The following is a 22,643-nucleotide window of genomic DNA, read 5'->3' on the forward strand; positions in this document are numbered from 1 at the left end:
ATGCAGAGAATTTATCAGCAAAGAAATCCCAAGAGAAATTTTGTAAAATAAATAGTCAGTAGTTATTTGCGAAGATCCAAAAGTCCTAGATGAAAGAATACAATTAAATGAAGAAATATAAAACAGAAAAACAAACGGATTGTTGGATAAATAAGAGAAAAAAATTAAATATATATATATACCAATAAATAGGCAGATGAATGGGTGGTTCAATAGAAAGATAGATAAATAAATATATTAATAATTGATTAGATAGATGAACAAACACACATTATACCTCAATTACTGTTTTTTGCAGTTCTATAAACGCGCCATATTTTAGGAAGGATTTTAGTACACTGGAGAGAGTCAAAAGGAGAACAATCAGGATGGTGAAGAATCTTGAATCAATGTCAGATGAACAAATACACACACACACACACACACACACACACACACAGACACATATGGAAAAAGAAAGAAAATTACAACTGTCTTCAAGTAGATAAAGTGATATGACCTAAAGTGATTTCTCTTGTTTTGCTTTACTCCAGAGGGAAAGAAAGGTATATAGGATAGGAATTGGGAGAACATTTTATTTTACTATAAAGAGAAATTTTTTTGCAATTAGCACTATTCAAATGATGGAATTCCTTAAGTTGCAGCAGATTCCCTTCCACAGAGGTCATTAGTCAAAGGATGGATGGCTACTTGCAAAATACATTATAAAATGAGTTTTTTTCTTACTCTCTTTCAGGAATGAATTAGAGTTTGAAATACCTTCCAACTCTAAGATTATGTGATTAGGTAACATTTTTCCATTATGAACACTTATTATATTCAACCAAAAGATTTCTGTTACCATACCTTTGGGATTTAAACTTTTTTTAAAAAATTAATTTGATGGGTTTTTTTCAATAGCGTAAAATTTATATGCTCAAACTCTAGCATTTATATCATGGCTAAAGGTTTGTGAGGCATTTAAAAATTTTATTTTATTTTCTCCTCACAACAAACCTGAGAAGTAGGGGCTATTATAATTCTCATTTAATGAATAAAGCAATGGAGGTAGACACATTTTAAGTGGCTTGCTCAGGGTCAACATCACTGAATGGTAAACATTGGAGGCTCAATTTGAACAAAATGATCACAATACACATCTGCAATTAAAGTTACATTTGGCAGCCTGGAAAATGACTCATTGATTACAAATTAGGGAAAATTCTCATGAGGAGGAATTATTTGAAGATTGATTAAGTGAACAGTAGGTATTTAATAAATGTGCAATTGAAATCCAATTATAAAGACAAAGAAGAAGGAGGAGTTCCACTGAACCTCAAACAATTACCAGAATGTTTCCAAGTCAAATATGCTTTTTGAATTGAAATGTATATTAAAAGGAATTCCAAGAGAAAGTTACCATAAGAAATATAATCTGCCACTGTTCTAAAAAGATTTCTGTGTCCATGAATATATTTCAACATGAGGCAAATCATTAGGAATAAATCAAATAAGTTTCTAAATAGACAAATGCTTTTAGTTTCCTGGGGAAAAATATAATAAAAACAAAGATGGGAAATATAATATATAAATCAGAGGGACCAGTACAGTATAAAGTCATATACATTTTTACATTGCCCATAATTAGCCTCTTGTGTTCTGAATGGTATTCATCATCATCATCTAAGAATGAATTTGTTCAGGATGGTAAAAGATAGGATATATGATACCTGTTAGAGACCTCATTACATTTACATAAATAATTTATATTCAGATGTTTTCATTAGGCATAAATAGTTTGGCAAATATTTTTATTCATCTTAGCATACATTATTTTAATGGAATCTAACACAATTAAGATTCTTGGAGTCCACATTGTTTTCTTTCTCTAAAGTTATTGACTTGGCTCCCCAAATGATGGTTTTAAGTTAGACATATCTTCCCACCTCCCCAGAGAATCTATTACTAAACGCATTGCAAGCAAAAGGAAATGCAACCAGAATGGAAATTACCTTAATCACCAAATCAAATTTCTGGTAGAAATCCCTGTTTACAGGCTGCAGGAGGCTGAGCTCAGCAGTCCTAGGATGCATATGGAAATACTGGGGATAATCTTCAGGAGTCCCTGTGGAAAGACATATGGGGGACATGGAATTGATCAAAATCAGTTTTATGAGATCAAACTGATCCATTAACTTCATTCATTAGCTACTTAAAGAGTAAAAACAAAACGGCCTTAGTAAATCAATGCTTTGGTGTCGCTTGTTTTAGCTTTTTTAAGTTTGGTGGTTGTTCTTGCCAAAGCTTGAATGTCGGTCTTTCAAGTGAATGTTCTCAAATGAATCTGAAAATTCAAATCCTGGAAAGTGACAACCACCATAAGAGTGAAATGTTAAAAAGGCAAATTCAGGGGCAACTAGGTTGTGCAGTGCATAGAGCACCAGCCCTAGAGACAGAAGGATCTGAGTTCAAATCCCGCCTCACACAATGACTTAGATGTGTGACCTTGGACAAGTCACTTAACCCCATTCCCTTAAATTAATAAAATTTAAAAAAAAGAAAACAAATATATCTCAGTGACCTCTTCTAGTACAGTACTGAATGAGAAACATTCTGGTTCTGGAATCAGATGCCTCCTTATATTTATTATCTATGTGAATTTCAGGATCAATTAATATCCCTGTATCTCATTCCTTCATATAAAATTAGAGAGCTGCAGTAAATGGCTTATGAAGTATAGCTCAGGTTTACATCTCGGGGTCTATGCTTAATTCTCATTTAGTTCATTTCTGTTTTTCTGACCTAGAATGTATCTTGATGTGGATAAAGACTGATCTATCATCTAACTCAATCTGCTGATCACTTATAAATTTCAATATTTCTCTACATTTTTTTGTCTCTTTATCTATCTTCTAATTATCTCTATCTCTTTATATATATTATATATATATATTATATATATATATATATCTTTCTCTTATCTATATATCCATGTCTCAATCTATCCATCATCTATCATCATATGATCATAGATCTAAATTTGGAAAGGCTATCAGAAGCCACCAAAGACAATTCCCTCCTTGAATACTTGAGGAAACCAAGGCCTGGAGAGTTGAAGTAGTCTGTCCAAAAAAAAGATCAAATATCAAACAGATTTAAGAGATAGACCTGGAATCAAGGTTCTCTGATGGTGACCAGATGATTATCTAATTGCAATGCTACTAAATCTTAAAAGCTTCCTATGATAGACAACAAGGTACCACAGACTAATGGATCAAGGATCTGTCCTTGTCTGGACAACCTGGAGTCAGGTCCTCTCTCTATTGTCTCTTAGCTTTGTGATTCTGGGCAAATCTTTGAAGTTCTGAATTTTCCAAGGAAGGACAATATTGAGTACATCAACTGTTAGAGTTTTCTTTTACACATGAGATCAAAGATCTTAACATCACCCATACCACATATACACATACACTCATTATATATAGGTATATATAAATATATAAATATATGTGCATATACATATATACAAATAAATCTAGAAATCTCTATTCCACTCTTGCCAACATGAGATATCAAAGGAGGAGTGTATGGGGATGAATATATTAGTTAGAATCAGGGTGGCAGCGTAGCTAGAAAGCTACTCTGAAAGGAAGTCAGGAAGCCCTTTACATATTGCTCAGGGTATGGTACCTGCTTAAGAAATACTTCGTGGCATCCTCTCTCTGTCTGTCTCTATCTGTCTTTGTCTCTGTCTCTCCCTCCCTCCCTCCCTTTCTCTCTCTCTCTCTGTCTCCCTCCTGCCCCCCCCCACATATATGGACTATAGGATCTTGGCCAACTCACAACCTCTCTGCACCCTCAGCAAGTCTCTAATATTTCAAGTTACAGAAAAAGTGCCAGCCAACACTGGTAGTGAAAGGGATACCAAGGAAATCAAAGCTGAAATATCTATATCTATGTTCTTAGATAATATAGATTATTATTGTTCTATCAACCATCTATCTCTGTGTATTGCCTATAAATTTCAATATTTCTCTATGCCCTATTTGTCTCTGCTGCTAGCTTCTATTTTATATAAATAGAAGTCAAATCTCATTTTATAAAATGAGCCAAGAAACCTGAATTTGGGGCAACTCCCCCTTGATGACAGTCCATTCTGCTGTACTAACTGCCAGGACCCTCAGGTAGAGGCTGGAGTGGACTTCCCTTTTTTGAGAATTAATGGCACAATGCCACAAATCAAAAATTGCTTTACTTTCATCAAAAAAGTCTTTTTTTTGGTGAAGTCATTAATAGCATTTGACTAAGACAGAGTGTGTCTTCCTGCATGTCTGTAATGTCCAAAGGCAGAGAACAGCCATAAATTAACCTGTTTCCCAGGTAACCAGGAGACAATGCTTTCAAGTATGGTGGAGTGGAGCCAGTTTGTAATTAAACATTTCAGGAATGGAGCTTTAGACTCTTCCTGAAGGAGGAGAAGAATTTGCTGTTTGAGTGGCTTTCCTTGGGAAGTTTCTGAACTATGTTTTTCTAATGCATGAATTTGTAGGAGACACATAGTGAATGCCAGAATGGAATCAGCTTATTTTGATCTTAGATAGATCAGTAGAGATCAATGGAGATCCCTGCCTCAGCTTCGGCAAGATTAGAAATACAGGCTAGCAAATTACAAATAAATAAAAATGTTCAGCACTCTTTTCTGCTTTATTCTCAAATACTTATTGTGCACGTGAATGAGCCAAGATTTAAAAGGAACGTGGCAGGAGTCAGAAACAGGCATAAAACAGAACAAGCAAGGGGGAATGGGCATTGAAAGAATTTGGTTTAATTTTGTTTCAGACTAGTCATGTAATACTGGGCAATTCTGTGAACCTTTCTCACCCTCCATTTCCTTATTTATAAAATGGGGGTAATAATAACACATCTCACAGAGCTGAGAATATGAAATGAGATAAACTATGTAAAGCACCTTGTAAACCTTACAGCACTTATGTACACGCTAGCTATTATTGCAATAAAAGTGATACTCTCTGACTCTGATATCCATTATAATCAACAACTATTGTAGGTTCAGAATTGCAGATTAAGAAAAGATAAAAAGGAAGCTATGTTTGGCTTGTTCCACTCTGTTTATATGTATCTCTATAAACATGCCCAAGTCTTTTCATTATTGATAATAAATTCCTCAGGGACAGGACTAATGACTTTGTGTGTCCATGGGCCACTTTCAGAACCTACAGAATACCTTGAATCTGCAAAATTATTTGGGTATTAATATATTATATTTTACATAATCTATTCTTATCAGTAGCTCTCCATACTCTATTAATGATGTCAAAGAAACTTCTGCATTATTAAAGAATATATTAACAGAAGATATTTTGAATTAATTCTAAAACCTTTTTTGAAAAGTTTGCTGCCAAAATTTGAATGGAGTTCTATAGATTTTTTTAGGTTTTTGCAGGGCAAATGGGGTTAAGGCAACATTTGAACCCAGGTACTCCTGACTCCAGGGCCGGTGCTCTATCTACTGTACCACCTGGCTGCCCCAAGGTTCTATAGATTATTTTATAAAGTATGAGATGATCATTTACCTCACTTAGACCAACATTAATTCCCTACCAAGTACAAGGCCCTTTTCAGTCATAAAACTCATGAAAATTTTTAATTTTAATTTTAAAAATAAATTAGAATAATTTTGTTATACTTTTTCTCTTAATGCATAGCTAAAAATCTTTCAAGTAGACTATGACTGAAGAATATGTCACATTTGATCTTATGAGATTGCTTTATTCATTGCATAGTTAATGAATGGGGAATAAGAGGAATAAGGGGGTAAAACCATACTGTAACAATGGATGGAACAAGGTAACTGGATGGATGTATGGATGGAAGGAAACGTTAACTTTATTTCAAATTAACATACATTTTTGAAGGGGTGGCACAGTGCAAAGAGCACTGGCATTGCAGTTAGGAGGGCTGGAGTTTGAATCCATCCTCAGACACTTGACTTTTACTAATTGTGTGACTTTGGTCAAGTCCCTTCACCCTGACTGCCTCGCATCCAAGGTCTTCTCCATTCCTCCAAATTCCTATCTGGCCACTGGATACACATGACTCTGGAGGAGAAAATGAGTATGGGGACTTATCAAAGCACCCCCCCCAAATCAATTCATGTACTTGTCATGGCATCACCCCCCTGATGCCATCGTCTTCTTAAAAAATGAAAGACAAAAGCACAATTATTATTATTATTATTATTACCATTATTATTCATAGTCACAAAGAAGGGATTGTCATTCCTAGTTTAAGAATGACTATTGGAATTTTTCCTGTAGTATTTTCTCTTAAATAATGTCTCATGGAGGGGCAGCTAGGTGGTTCAGTAGATAGAGCACCGGCCCTGGAGTCAGGAGGACCTGAGTTCAAATGCGGCCTCAGACACTTAATAATTACTTACCTGTGTGGCCTTGGGCAAGCCACTTAACCCCATTGCCTTGCAAAAACTAAAAAAAACATGTCTCATGGAACATACATGCCAGACAAATGATTTAATTCCTTTGCATGTAATTTCTAACCATAAGGAATTCACATAGAACCATGAATGAAGATTGGGACAGAAGAAAGTCTCCCTCAAGAAAGCAGTGTCCTGCCTCATATTATGCTACAAATTAAGTCCTAGGGGACAAAGACTTCCCTATTCCTTGCTTCTTTCATGATGTCACATCTTGCTTTAGATGCACACATCTCAGAGTCACCTTGGATGGACAAGGATCCATCATGCTTAGAGGAACCAAATGATTTAATGAATCAAGATAATCAAGATCCTTTTCAGGTCTGAAGTTCTACAAATCAGGAACTGAGAGGAAAGGACATCTCTTCTTTTAGGATTATGGATTAACTGATGAGGACCCATACGAAAATAGTCAGGGAGGTTTAGGGGCCTTAAGTTCAAGCTTTGTAACAAAATAGGTTGAAGTAATTGAGAATCTTTAATTTGGAGTAAAACTAAGACTGAGAAATTGTCTTTGTGTCCTTGAGAGGCTGCCTCATAGATAGTGTGTGTGGGGGGTGGATTTCTCTTCTGCATGGCTAGAGAATGCATAACAATGAACTATAGAATACCACTGGAAATGGACTGCCACAGAAGTGATTTGCTGCTTTTTTGTTCAGACTGGTCTTTCATTGACCAACACGTTTGTCTTTAAGGAGAAATATATATGTGGTATGCAAGTATATTTAAAAAATTCTGTCATTACTAAGGAAGTTGAAATCTTTCCGGTTAATATAGATAGTTCTTTTAAACTGAACCAGGTTTTTAACAATGATAAATTTTGCACAATGCAAAATGAACACTATGGTTTTTTAGAATATTTTTGTTCATAGGAACTTAGGAAAAATCAGTCAAAATGGATCCTGATAATGATGAACATCAATGTGGACTCTGCAGGCGATGCTGTCTCATGTCTCACACCATGTCCTTGTTCAGGTATGAAGTGGTCATCATGTTCTCTGAGACTTCAAATTCGATGATATATGCCCACTTCCCATGAGGATATACTTTATAGTGCATCATTGTTAGTTTTTATCTGGGAAGAATGGCTGCCATGGTACAATATTTTTAGCAAGAGTGTTAAATTCAAGTGCAGATTTGCACTAACCCTCTCACCTTTTATCAATTGCAGCCAATGACTAATAAACATTTGGAGAAGTGCATTCAATCACTAAGGAACATTGATGGATTGCCCATTATATTGCCAGGGATGGAACTCAATATTACCAACAGGATGAAAAATACACGTGGTCTTAATGCACTCCTTAGAACACTAAAGGAAAGCAGATGAAAAGGCTTTTAAGGAAAAATGTATCCAAGGCTAAGGGACATTTTTGTGGCACTTGTAAGTGACTAAAGACTATTTTGTAGGATTCAGATCTCCTTTCCTCCTCTAAGACTCCTTTTGAGTAATCCAAACCGATTTTATGTGGACATATTCTGCATTGCTTAGAAATTGATGGAAATGTAGGGGATATAGAAAGAAAGAGGTTACATCATGGCAACCATCAAGATTAGTGAGAATTATGTTCCCACTTATACTTATTCTGTGCAGATATAGAAAGATGGCAGTTGGGTCACAGGGACTTAAAAAAAAGTCATCTACCCTTTATACGTGCTGCATCCATGTTACCAAAGCTTGAAACAACCTTTGCCCATTCAAAAATGTCTATCTTTCCATCTCCTTTGCTTCATTCCACCTAAATCATTCTTTGTCCTCACATGAGCACTTTGCATCAGTTTCTTCATCTGTATCGTACATATAAAAAACAGTATCAATCTCACAAAACCTTTGTGAAGATTCAATGAGAAAATATAAATACGGGCAGCTAGGTGGCGCAGTGGATAGAGCACGGGCCCTGGAGTCAGGAGAACCTGAGTTCAAATCTGCCCTCAGACACTTAATAATTGCCTAGCTGTGTGGCCTTGGGAAGTCACTTAACTCTATTGCAAGAAAGAAAAAGACAAAGAGAGAAAGAGAGAGAGAGGGAGGGAGGGAGGGAGGGAGGGAGGAAGGAAGGAAAGAAAGAAAATAAATACATGTATTTAGTAAATTTAAAATCCTATATGGGTACCACTGATGATTTTGTTGCTGCTGTAATTATTGCCGTTGTTGCTACTGCTACCACCTCCAGTTTCTTCAAACCTCTTTCTCTTCTCCTGCTTCTGAGTTCTAATCACTGCATGAGAAGGTAAAGCAACTGCCACAATTTAGTTCACTACAAATTTAGGTTATCTTATCTTAAATGGGTCCTCACTGATGCAGAACAATCATTTATTTTTTTCTTTGCAGGGTGATTCTCATTCTTTCCAGAGTATTTCTTATGTCACTTTAGCCTCAAATAAAAGCTGTCTTCTTTTATGCTGAGAAAATTGAGGTGATCTCTCCATCCTACACTTCTGGGTCTTCGGGATTTAGCCCAGGACTGTGTACATAGTAAGCGCTTTATACTTACTATGTCATATATTTTATTTAATTCTCCCTGATGTCTGAGGATTTTTCATTTCATTTACTGTCTTCTTGGCCTGATTATTCCCTTAGCTTCTGTGATGTTTCTTTTATGTGGTTTTTTTTTTTCTAAGTGTCTATTTCCTCTTAGTCTCCATCATGTCAATATTTCCCCTAAGCATAGCTACTCTTTTTTCTTAAGGTTTTTTTTTTTTTGCAAGGCAAATGCGGTTAAGTGGCTTGCCCAAGGCCACATTGGTAGGTAATTATTAAGTGCCTGAGGCTAAATTTGAACTCAGGGCCAGTGCTCTATCTACTACACCACCTAACTGCCCCTGTCTACTATCCATTTTTAATATACATTCAAATACTACGAGGCATCTCATCTTTACTCCAAAGGGTTCATAATCATTTCCAGGAAGGAAAGCTATAAAGGCAGAGAAGCCAATAAGGTAAAATGAGTAATTTCTGTACCATTTTCATGATTGAATAACTCACATGTGAATAATTTAGTAGATGTCACCAAGAATTGTCTAAGTAACAATATATCTTAGTGTAAAATAATTTTACCCCCTAGGGCAAACAGAAATGTACTGCTGGCTGAGTATTTCTTTAGCAGGGATTCATTAAGATAGCTTAGGAAAAATATCATCTGTGTTTGTGACTCAGAGAGAGTCAGTCCGAAGTACCTTCAAATCCCCCTTATCTCTAAAATAAGGACTTAGCGTGGACCTTCATTTCTTCAAGACATATCTACTTGGATTCTGTAAAATCAATCTCTAAACTCATAGAACAACTGATTTTAAATCCCATTTGGGATAATATTTTGACAGTTCAATGTTAGGTCAAGTGATTCATTAAACCATCAGAACCTTAAGGTCTAAGTTTCTAAAGTCAGGAGGAAGGTCATAGCATGGATATGGAGTCAGGAAGTCTTCTATTCAAAGTTCTCTTTCCTAGAATATAAATAATGTGAACAATGAACAAAGGACTTTAACAATAAAGACTCAGGTTGTCTTTCTCTTGGAAAATATACACTTCAAAATATAAGCTTGCTTTTTTGAGGGGTGGCAATAGGGACCTGTCGAAAGACACATAAGCTATTAAGTCTCATTTGTCTGAGGTCAAATTTGAACTCAGGTCTGCTGAGTTCAAGGCCAGTCCTCTAACTGTGCCACCTAGCTGCTCCATCAAAATATGAACTTTCCCAAAAAACCCCAAAGCACCCCCCATCCATAGCAGGCTTCCAGAAACAGCAGTGTCAATAAGTTAGCACCCCAAAGGCCAAAAACAAAAAATCGCCCTAAATACAAATCAATATCAAATTCTATTTTATGTTTTGGGGAAAATGTTTTTTTTCTTTCACTTATTTTTCTATATTATTATTATTCTGAAAATATGAATGGTCCATAATGAAGAAATAAGGTAAATTTTGTTTTATTCATCCTAATTACTGATGTTAATAGTGAGTACAAACTGCATTAAAATTTAGTACCTTCTGAGTGGGCATACAATAATCAAGTGATTTAGATAGTAACATCATCTATATCTACCCAAGCAATGTCCAAATCATCACATCTAACTTGAGAATGTCACAATTTGTTCTCTAGAACAAGCAACAGGAACAATTTAATACTTCCAACCTCACTATCGAGGTGAGATACTGATCCTCAGCAAAATAAATTGCTGTATCCAAAGTCGTATAGCAGTTGAATTGCATACCAAGTAAAGAATAAAAAAATAAGCCTGGTAGGAAACTTGTTTCTTTTATTATTTTTGAGTCATTTTCTTTTAAATCACATCCTACTCTTTAAGACCCTATCTGTCAAAGATAGTGGTGGCTTTTGTCATTTCCTTCTCCAGCAGATTTTATAGCTGAGAAAAACAGACAAAGTTAAGTGACTTGCCCAATGTCATACAGTTAGGAGGTGTCTGAGATTGGATTTGCACTCGGGTCTTTCTGACTTCAGTTGGTTTCTCTATCTAGTGAGCCAACTGACTGACCTCTTTTGCTGTACAGATCTGCTAGACACCAGATACTGGGGTTTATATTATCAGCAAGGAAAACACAACAAAAAAATAGGTGTTAATCTCTGGTTTTTCTCCTTGCTTAAAAAGTGGATATATTTCCATTGTCTTCCAAACATTGTTATTTGGAGAAATTTCCCAGTTAAACCACTTTAGTCTTGGTTCTGATGGAGTAGCATTTCAAAAAAGCAGCCTCATCTGACCGCTCTGGAGGCCCCAGCAAGGGATAAAGATGATGAAGATGCTGGGGGTCTCCTTGTAGGAGCTGGGTTCCTTACAGTAAAATTATGGAGAATTAGACCCAGAGAGATCAGATGGGAGCTTAATCTTTGTGCTTGTGATGCTCAGAGAGAGACAACCAGACATGAGAGAGAGAGAGAGAGAGAGAGAGAGAGAGAGAGAGAGAGAGAGAGAATGAGAATTCTTTATAAAATTCTGAGGACACAGACTTGAAATGCATAATAAAACAGCATGAGCTTTGTTGAAATCCAAGTTAATTTAATTGTATCTTTTAACAGTTTTGAGAAGAGTTATCTAGACAGAATCCCAGAGAAGGCCAAGGATCTTTTCAGGTTTTAAACTGATTAATGCAGTATACATGAGGCCTGGAGGTGATATTTTATTATTTTCTCTTTTCTGTCTCTATTGTCACAAATAAACAGTTTATTGTGTTCTGTGACAATCAAGGGATATTCTTGAAATTGAAGTCTGCATCAGTTTGCAAATGAAGTAAATGTTCTAATAACACTAAAATGGATCATGTACAAGAAAGAAGTTTATATTTTAAAAATCTTTCTACTTTTTTTTACCATTATCTCATCTCCATTTTTTCCTATTTATTCCTAGCCCAACTCCATATAACTACAATAATGCCATTCTGAACTTACTCTCAAGTAATATTCTGAAGCTAGAGAAATTTTAAAACAGACACATATGTCAGAAATGGTCTAGAAATACTCAAAAATGATAAAAATTTCCCAAATGTTGAATTTCAATTCAAGAATTCTCTCTCCTCCATCACTCATATGACTTCTTCTTTTTCAAAATCCTATGTTGCATTATGCCTATCTGATTTCAGCCAACCATTCATTGATGGAAATGTGTCAAAGTATTAGCAGATACGAACCCACAAGGATGGAAAAGAGGATCCCAGGCCGATCAGAAGGTGGCTGGATGTCTCGATCCTGATCAATGGCTTGGATTGGGGGGGTGACAATGATGGGGTTCAGTTCTTCCTAAAATGAAATTCAGATAGGTTAGCTCAGGCGATGCATTAAACCATCAGAATCTTAAGGTCTAAGTTTCTACAGTCAGGAAGAGGGTCATAGCATGGATATTGTTGAATATGGAGTCAGGAAGTCCTCTATTCAAGTCTTTCCTTAGACAGTTGTGACTGTGGACAACTAACTAAAACTCAGATTTATCTACTAAATTAGAAAAAGATTATGAACAGTCCTCATAACAATTCCCACATGATGGAAATTACAGCTCTGATATGGAGACTTAATGGATGTAAAAGAGATTAACAGCAGAAATATTTAATTCCTTATAACTAACGTACATTGAAGCTTAATAATTTTAAAACAATCTTCTGATTCTATGAAGGTTTATCATAGAATCGAGGCTGCTGACCTAAGCATAGTATCAGAAAGACAGGTTCAAATTCTACGTATAACATACAATTATGTGTTATGACCCTGGGAAGTTGTTTCTTTTCCTGTCAAATCATAATAATGATAATATCTGAAATACCTCCCTCTGTCTTTAATGTCTACCCATTTCTCCCATTGGTGAGTTCCTCCAGCATCATCCATTTCATGGAATGGCTAAGGCTACCCTTCTTTCATTTTCCTCCAATCCTATTTCCGATTTCCAATATGAGTACCATACCCTGTGTCTACCTTAGACTTGACCCAAAGAAAATATTTTATACATATTTATTAAATGGATTAATATATTTTAAATCTCATTCCTGAGAGGATAAGAAATTAAGATGATAAGATACTCCAGATATTATTACCCCATTTTTCAAAGGAGAAAATGACATTAAGCGAGGTGTGGGATGGTTTCATGTATTTCCTAGGTCTAAGCCTTGAATCTAGTGCACTTTATATATATGCTTTTTATTTTTGATTCCTATAAGTAACCACTCTTTCTTGTGTATTTGTGGCATTGAGTCCATGTTTTTGAATGGTGGTAATCTTTCAATATTATAATTTTTCATTTAAGGCTTTGGTTTTGAATTTAGGCTTCTCTTTAACTGGTAAAATTAAACAATTTAATTGGGACAACTAAATTTACCCACGGGGTTCTTTGAACCAGAACTCATATGTGGAAACTCATATGTGAATGAGATGTAGCAGTGGGTCAAGGATCACCCTTAGTTACATTTTAGTATCCAAATTTGAACCAAGCCTTTCTCAACTTCCAATTCAGGGCTCTTTTTCTATACCACACCATATTCCAGAAACTATCTGAATTGATAATGACTATAAAGAATGAAACAAATTAACATTCAATAAAATCCTCATTTTTCCCATAGAAAGCCAATGTCGGAGATAAAATAATTCTATTGCTTTGTAAGATAAAATTTCTATTTAATAGGTGGAATGATTTACAATAATGTAAGAATTATAATCTTTCCTTCCTAAACTATTTGGACAAAATATATTAGTATTTTAATGCAAATAAATTATAGTTAAGTGAAGGGTGTTTTTATAGTAATGTTTCTATACAGTAGATCCGGTTATCACCTCTTGTCTCATAATTAAGCATCAAAATCTTGTTATATACTACCTTTTCTGTATCTGTCAAGATTTGCAATATGTTTAAAAGTCTTTTCAGGTCACCAAATTCAACACTAATCTTTCTAACAGAGATGATTTTAATAAAAATAAATGTCACCTCTTTGCAATTTTCCATAGCTGACATCCTTCACATATTATCATTACCATGTCTTTTTTTTTCAGGTTGTTTCTGAGACATTAGTAATTCTATAGATTTCATAATAATTACTTTAAAAAGCACAGAAGATTCTACTGAGAGGGACTGTGATACAATGGAAGAAATTCAATTACTAGGAAGATGTATATCCCAGAATCCATTTACATATGAGGAACTGGGCAAGGCTTAGGGCCACAAGTTCCTTATCTACTGCATGAGATGTTTTTACTCAAAGGTCTTGGATCTAAGCTCTTTTCTGAATTTAAATCTTGGATCTTTGCAAGGGCAGCTAGGTGGCGCAGGGGATAGAACACAGACCTTGGAGTCAGGAGGACTGGAGTTCAAATCCAGCCTCAGACACTTACTAGCTGTTTGATTTGGGGAAAGTCACTTAACCTGATTGTCCCACATCCAGGGCCATCTCCAGCCATCCTGATCCATGTCTGGCCACTGAACCCAGAAGGCTCTGGAGGAGAAGGTGATGCTGAAGTGTTAGCACAGCCCCGCCTTGCTCAAATTCAATTCATGTGCTTGTCATGGTCTTCTTCAAGAACAAAGGATAACCACCATCATCATGGTTTTTAAACAGTAAAGCATATCATCTCCCCAAGAGTTCAGTGATAAAAGGAGTTTTATTCTGAATTAGTAGCAGCTAGAGGATGCACTGCATAGCGTGTTGGCTCTGGAGTCTGGAATATTCATTTATATCAGTTCAAATCAGACCTCAAAGCCTCACTAGCTATGTGATATTGGGGAAATCATTTCACCCTGCTTGCCTCAGTTTCCTCATCTGTAAAATCAGCTGGAGAAGGAAATGGCTAAACCACTCCATTATCTCTAGCAAGAAAAATCACAAATGATGTCAAGGAGAGGGAGAATGACTGAACATCACTAAGTTGACCAAAAGAACACCCCAATAAAGTCACTTATGAGCTTATGAGCTATGGTAAATTCCTTACTATTTATGAATATACAAGTGAATCACTAGTTTTATTCCAGGTCCAGATCAACTGTTTCCTCCTAAATGAATTTTCCCTCATCCTACCCCCAACTTAACCCTCCAGTCAAGTTACTAGTCCTCTTGGTTGCTTCATATTACCCTGCAAATGTAATAACTCTACAATATAATGCCAATTCCTAGGAGTATGCATATAATTGGTGCTTAATAACGAATGATTAAATTGAATAGGAAAAGATGAAATCTAAGTTTTTAAGGCATTCACTTGCCTTTGAATGAACATTTTTTCTCGTTAAATCATTTATCCCATAAGCATTTCTTAAATCCCTATTTTATACAAGATTTATTAATCCATGCGTGTTTTACTGAATTAAAATGCATTCAATAGTTTAAATTTCATTTTTTTAGATATCAAATAAGTATGATAAAATCCCCATGAAATGCAGTTGATTATCTTTTTTTTTTTTTTAACAAACTAAAAAGCACTAAACTGTCCCCACAACTACCAAAACTTGGGCACATAGTTTACTAAGTCAGAGAAAGGTTTGGGTTAAGTCCGACCAGATTCTTCAGAGTTCAGGGTGAAAATACGCTGATTCTTTTGCCACGGGGTGTGGTGGTGGTTGGGGGGGTGGGGTTAGAAACGAATGCCCCTCTCCAAAACTGACTGGAGAGATAAAACCTTGGTATTGATTGAGGCCAATTTCATCCAAAGCCCTCCAGGAACAGATCAACTATTTTCACTCTTAGTAGTTTTTCATAAACCATGATGTTTTGCTGCACATTTGACAATTTTTTTTCATTTTGTAAAATATAAAAAAACAAATGGTTCAAGGCTTTTTTTTTTACTGATACATGGATTTAAAGGACAAGGATCATGAATATAGATTTTTGTTTTTGTTTTACATTACAGCATAATTTCCAATACAAGCTATTTCATTTTTCAGGACAAGGGTAGCTGGGAGGGTTGGGGGGGTTAAATGAAAAGATCCAATGTGTAAAGAAAATGAACATAATCACTAATCAGCTGGTATGAAAAGGGACTTTCTAACTCCAAGTCAGATAGAGGCTTGAGTCAATGCCGTGAGTCTAGCAGGATGAAGTAGAAGGAAAAACTAATAACGTCTGAAGCAAGAATTAGCATCCTGACAGTACTGTGATACAGATCCATGCTTTTCTGAGAGTTCCATTTCTATGTAAATGAATGTAGACAAAAGTATAGAGAAGCACATGTATAGACATATTCATATATGAAAAGACATTCACACTATATGTGTATTGCTATATATATATATATATATATATATATACATATATATATATATATCTGTGTTAAGGATATTCATAGTGTAGACATGCATGTGTGTATGTGCATAAAATCAATCTATCTTTCTATCTATCTATATGACTATAGAAATCCTGAAGTAAATTATATCCAGGAAACCGGATTTGGAAGAATCACACTCCCTAATACTTCTAAAGCATGTATCCATATACATATGACATATATACATAAATGGCATAAACATATCTGAAATGATCTCTCTCTCTCTCTCTCTCTCTCTTAGCATGGCCATTCCAACCTTAGATTCCTGAATCCAATATAATTCATTATTTCTATTTCCATACTGTTAATCAAAGACACACACACACACACACACACACACACACATTGCTGGAAAATTTAAACTACATAAATATGACATTAAGAACTATATATGCTTGTATGTAGGTATAAAAGTATATATATATATATATATATATGTTTGTGCATGTGTTTTTACATATAATACAAGAAGCTTGTTGCACATATAAGCTATATCGATATGAATCTATAGTGTTGGTTTAATAATATAGAGATGAAATGATGATTGACCATTTCCAAGACAAGATTAGAAAAGATATTCTCTATAAAGTTTCCAGAAACATTCACCAATAAAATGTATTAAGAAGTGGAACAGACAACAAATATGAAATATCTTTACCATCCAAAGAAAATTGTAGGAAACCAGCTGAATGGAGAAACATAACAGAATGATCAGTGTGGGATTCCCTCATAACATTAAAAAGCAATGACTCAGTAAACAGACATTCAGTGAGATTGTTAATCTCTGTCTTTGAACCTACTGGAAAGTCAAGTCATATATTTTAGAGTTGGAGAGGGCCAAGGCAAAATGTACAACACTGTGTCACATACAGAGAACAAGGCAAATAGAGAACAAGAAACCTATTCATGTATGCAAAGACAAGACCAAAAATGCCCCACCATGGTAAACTTGAATGTAAGGAAAATTAAAATGCCAATTCCAAACTCCACCAAATTAAAGATAATTGAGTGGGATAAATTTCAGAAAGACAAGGATTGATATTTCTAACTGGAATTAATTGGATATTGGTTCTTGAACCCATCAATATGACAGGAATGTGAATCTTGAAGCAAGGATTTACAACTACATAACTGATAAACTGTTTGAATTACTAGAATGAGAGACTTTGAAAACATTATTCTCCTTGATATTGAAATACAGTTGTGCAACGAGAATAGAAGTCTTTTTAATTAATTCCACTTAAATATAATTTTTCAAGATAATCTATCAGGGAGTTGAATAGTCACCTTAAATGCAAATTTCCTTTTATTGTAAAATCATGCTTCTGAAAGATTCCATTTTGAAGAATGGAAACCATTTGACCTCAAAGTTCCTTTCATTGATGTTGACAATGCCTTTCATGATCTGTCCTCCATACCTGTACCTCTCTCTTATTCTGTGTCTGCTGGCCTCTTTCATGTATCATTTAAAGTCCTATCTCCATAAATAGTCTTTTTTTAATTCTACCTTATGCATAGTGCATCCCCTCTGGACTCATCTCCAATTTATCTTGCTAGGATATATATTCTTTGTCCATAGTCATTCACTTCTTGTCTTCTCCATTAGAATGTGATCTTTTTGAGGTCAGAGGCTAGGGACTTTTTTTTTTATCTCCCCAGGACTCACTGAACTCTTTGACACATAGTAGGCATTTAATTAAGGCTTCTTAAGTGACTTCTTCACTAAATTGCGATCCTTTTATGATTTGACATAGTTTCATCATTTAAAATAAGAGAACTACTTGGTAGTCAAACTATTCTATCACTGGACTTAAAGTCTTTCCAGATTGATAAGACCTGCGGGAACTTGAATTCCTCTGGTATAGTCTTTGGGACCCTCAGGTTGCCTGTAGGAACTATTAAATCAAATGTGTTGCAGGTACAGAAGGTAAATTTTACCCACTCTTTTTTATAACGATTTATTTTGAGTTTTACAATGTTCCCCCAATCTTACTTCCCGCCCGCCATGGAAAGCAATCTGCCAGTCTTTACATTGTTTCCATGGTATACATTGATCCAAATTGAATGTGATGAAAGAGAAAACATATCTTTAAGGAAGAAACAGAAAGTATAAGAGATAACAAGATCAGACAATAAGATATCAGTTTTGTTCCTAAATTAAAGTTAATAGTCCTTGTTCTTTGTTCAAGCTCCACAATTCTTTCCCTGGATACAGATGATATTCTCCATTGCAGACAGCCAAAATTGTCTCTGTTGCACTAATGGAACAAGCAAATCCATCAAGATTGATCCTTGCTCCCTTGTTGCTGTTAGGGTGTTCAATGTTCTTCTGGTTCTGCTCATCTGGCTCAGCATCAGTTCATGCAAATCCCTCCAGGCTTCCCTGAATTCCCGTCCTGCCTGGTTTCTAACAGAACAATAGTGTTCCATGACATACATATACCACAGTTTGCTAAGCCATTTCCGAACTGAAGGACATTCACTTGATTTCCAGTTCTTTGCCACCACAAACAGGGCTGCTATGAATATTTTTGTACAATTGAGGTTTATACCCTTTTTTCATCATCTCTTCAGGGTATTGACCCAGTAATGGTATTTGCTGGAACAAAGGGTATGCACATTTCTTAACAGAAGAACTATGCCTTTGGGCATAGTTCCAAACTGCTCTCCAGAAAGGTTGGATGAGTTAATTTTACGCATTCTTTCATCAAAATAGTGGACAGCAGTTATTTCTGAGAGTCTGAAATTTCATCAGTTGGCACTTTGGACAGTAACTGTAACACTTAATGTGACTCAATTTCCATATGTGCACAATGGGATTGGACTAGATAATCTTTTATGTCTTTTCTATCTGTAAAAGAAATAATTCTGTAATGTCATATATTTTTAAAAGATAGAAGAATTAAAGAACTCCATTAAAAAACATCCTTTTAAGGAGAAATCAATCAACTTTTCTTTTTTTTCACTACTTTGCATCTTTATTCGGAGCCCAGAAATGAAGGAGGCAGAAATTGCGCTTGAAAAGCTTGGTTCAGGATTAAGAAATTAGTAAAGAGGTGGGAACTACTCATCGAAGTTCAAATCCCTATAGACTCCTCAAACCTTTGGCTTATATGCCATATATGTTTTATTCAAGAAGAAAGATAATGACCTCTTACAGAAGAGAAATTTTTGATGACAAATGTATGTGTCATTTCAGAATTACCTTCCTATATACTGTCATATCATAAAGTATTTTAAGAGTAAAGGTCAAAGAAAACAACAAACTAGATGAAACGATAGAGATGTATTTTGTGTCCACTTATAACTATTTCAATCCAATTTGTTAAGACATTAACTTTGACATTTAGAAAATTGAAGAGACCAAAAGAAAGACATTGTCCATATCAATATTTTAGAAAGATATTTTATGCAAAACAGTCACTGCTGGTAAACAAAAAAAAACTTTTAGAAACTGAATGTCTTTTCTCACTTTGTCAAATGAAGAATACATATTCATTTACAAACTCGGAAAAATAGAATGATGGAAGCTTAGGAATAGTATTATTTATAAAATATAAAAGGAAGTAGAGAAGGAAACTGAATGAGAAAAGCATTGATAAATTTATACTTAAAAAAATTAGCAGATGGGCAGAGCTGAGGTATACCAACAGAATACAGAGAGCATCACTTCTTGCTATTTTTAGAAAAGAACTAGAAACTAAGATGTTACCAAAGAATTAAGTGATGAATGAACTCATTTAAGTATAGAAATATGATGGAATATTATGTTACCATAAAAATGTGATGAAACTGGCTCAAAGAAATGTGGAAAAATTTTTATGTATTTATAAAGACTGCAATGAGAAGCAGGAAAACCATAATCCTAATAAATATATTTTTTAAAGAAATAACACAAAAGAACTAAAAACTTGATAAAAACTGCATAATGAAATATGCAGTTTGAGCCATGTCTCTTGTGTGGATTTAATTTGCAATAATCATAATAATAATAACAACAATAACAGTAGCTAGCCTTTACACGGTGCATAGTATATTCCAGCCGCCATGCCAAGTGTTTCAAACGGTAGATTATTTGACACAACTTGGGGGAGAGGGAGGTACCATTATTATTATTCCCATTTATACAGAAGAGAAACCAAAAGCAAACAAAAATTAAGTTACTTTCTCAGTCATATAACTAAAAAGTGTCTGAGGCTAGATTTGATCTCATGTCTTTTCTGACTGCATACCTCTGGCTCTATCCCTTGACTCACTTCACTGCCCCATGAGAGACTGTGTTTGAGGTGATGACAAGCATTAGGAGCTCCAAAAGAGAGTAGTCATCATAGGGAAACCCCACTCTCTTAAAAAAATATAAAGACAAATGAGTGGCAGTGGAATCTATTTATGCATAGAAGACAATAGAAGAAAGCTCAGAATGACAGAAAGAGATAAGCAGGTCATATTTGAAAGTGATAAATTGGACATATTACATAATTTCTAAAAGTGATTAGCCAATTAGAGCTAAGGAGTTTAATATAGAATTAATAGTCTCCACTCCTCATATATAGAAATGTTCATATTTGTTAGAGGTTTTTTCAAGATCAAAAAATATCATATTTTAAAAGAAGGGACTAATTCTGATGGCTTCAATATCTCTTAGAGTCCTGAATCTGTGATTCTATGATCCTGTAAGTATTGTATCTGATGCTACTGCTCATGTAATTTTTTCTAAATCATTGAATTTTTCCTGGCCTCTGTTTCCCTCTTTCTTATGAAACACACCTCTAGTTCTTTACTTTCAAAATTCTGAGAGATTAGAGTCACAGGGTCAAGTCCTGGATTGATCCAGGATGGAAAAAGGAGTGAATGCACCCATAACATGAGCAGCAGAAGACTTTAAGAAATATGCATGGTGAAATAGAAAATTACAAAAGCAAGAAAATATCTCTTGTCCTTTGGAAATCTGGAAGACATTCTTATTATTCCCTACTTAATTATAAATATAAGAATCATTCATTTTCTCATGCTTCAGTCATTACAATGATTTGAGCAATAAAATTTCATATTGCATCTGCTCTAGATTACTTTGATTGTTTCTAGAAGACTAGATGTTGCTGAGATCAAATGAGTCAGGATGGTAGTGTGATACAGAGGAAAAACCAGTGGCTCTGGACTGCAAAGACCTGAGTCCATATCCTGTCTCTGACACCTACCAGTGACTGCATGATCTTTGGTTACATCCTTAAATTCTGTTGCTTAGTTTTTTTTATTCTCTCCAATAAGGCTTATGGCTTCTGAAATAATTGGAAGTTTAATATATGTGTTCCTATTAGACAATATAGGTAAAATATTTTACAATCCTTAAAAAGATATATCCGTATTGGTAGCATTTTGAAGGAACTACTTTGTCGTCCAAATAAATGGAACCAATATCTTCCCAAAGAGATTTTTAGCAATAATTAACAGTTGAGAGGAAAGGAGACTGGCTGGGAAAGATCCCAAATGCTTCCTTTTGAACATTAGCAAATCAACAGTATACCAGTAAAAGAGAAGACAGGCCCTAGGAAATTTGAGAGTAGAGGGTTCTAAGGATCCCATGGCCTTCAAACCAGGGAAAGCTAATGGTTCACAAACTCTTGTCTCTTCCTTGACTTTTGCAAGTTAACGAAGCAAATATTCTGGGTCTACACAGAACAACTTATTTTGCTTGTCTTATTTTTTTTTTAATTTTGCCCCTTGACACTTAGGAGATTACATTAAACCATCTACCAATGTGATTCTGTTTGAGATGATAGAGAAATAAATGCCTGCAGTTCAACTTGAGATGTCTTGAAATTTTTATTTTTAAAATATTTTCTTGCTCTTCATGGAATCACTGGAAGCAAAGGATGAAAATGTATCATTTTTTCTGGAATTTGATACCTTCTCAAGACCATTTCCTCTACCACTACAATAATGACATGGCCCCATGGCCCATTGATAAAGATGGGAGAGAGGTAATACAGTAAAAGAATCCCCAGCAAGATTCCCCCATTTTTTTCACTTACTGATGTCATGTTTATTCCATGATTTCAGAAGTCCCAGAGCACAGACCTCTTCTCAGAAAACCATAATATCTGAGAGAAGGAATCTCAATAGCCAACAAAATCATTCACAAAAGAAATGTTTACTCAAAAATGCCCTAAACACAGATAAAGCCTCTCACCAAAGACATCCAGTGAGGGAACGCACCAATTCTAAAGGTATTCCATTCTATTTTTATACCATTTTAATAACTAGATGTTTAATTTTGGTTATTAATATCATGTTCAGATATTCTTCTCTGAAGCTTTCACTCAAATCTCTTAATTCTACTCTTAGGGGGTCCAAGAGAAAGAGTCTAAGAGCACTTCCAAAGGAAAGTTCTACAAATATTTGAAAA

The 22,643-nt window shown here is 35.0% G+C and overlaps 1 protein-coding gene across 3 annotated transcripts in view; it reads right to left on the minus strand.

Annotated features, from left to right (window-relative positions):
• Positions 1-22,643, minus strand: part of PCDH15 (protocadherin related 15) — a 2,110,989-nt gene that overhangs the window by 482,549 nt on the left and 1,605,797 nt on the right. For all 3 annotated transcript variants that reach the window (XM_074232276.1, XM_074232274.1, XM_074232275.1), the window contains 2 exons: positions 12,136-12,244; positions 1,992-2,104 (listed from right to left, as the gene is read on the minus strand). In XM_074232276.1, the coding sequence (XP_074088377.1) occupies positions 1,992-2,104; positions 12,136-12,244 (222 nt within the window). The remainder of the gene's footprint in view (positions 1-1,991; positions 2,105-12,135; positions 12,245-22,643) is intronic.

The sequence above is a fragment of the Macrotis lagotis genome, chromosome 4, assembly GCF_037893015.1.
Source record: "Macrotis lagotis isolate mMagLag1 chromosome 4, bilby.v1.9.chrom.fasta, whole genome shotgun sequence".
Lineage (NCBI taxonomy): Eukaryota > Metazoa > Chordata > Mammalia > Peramelemorphia > Peramelidae > Macrotis > Macrotis lagotis.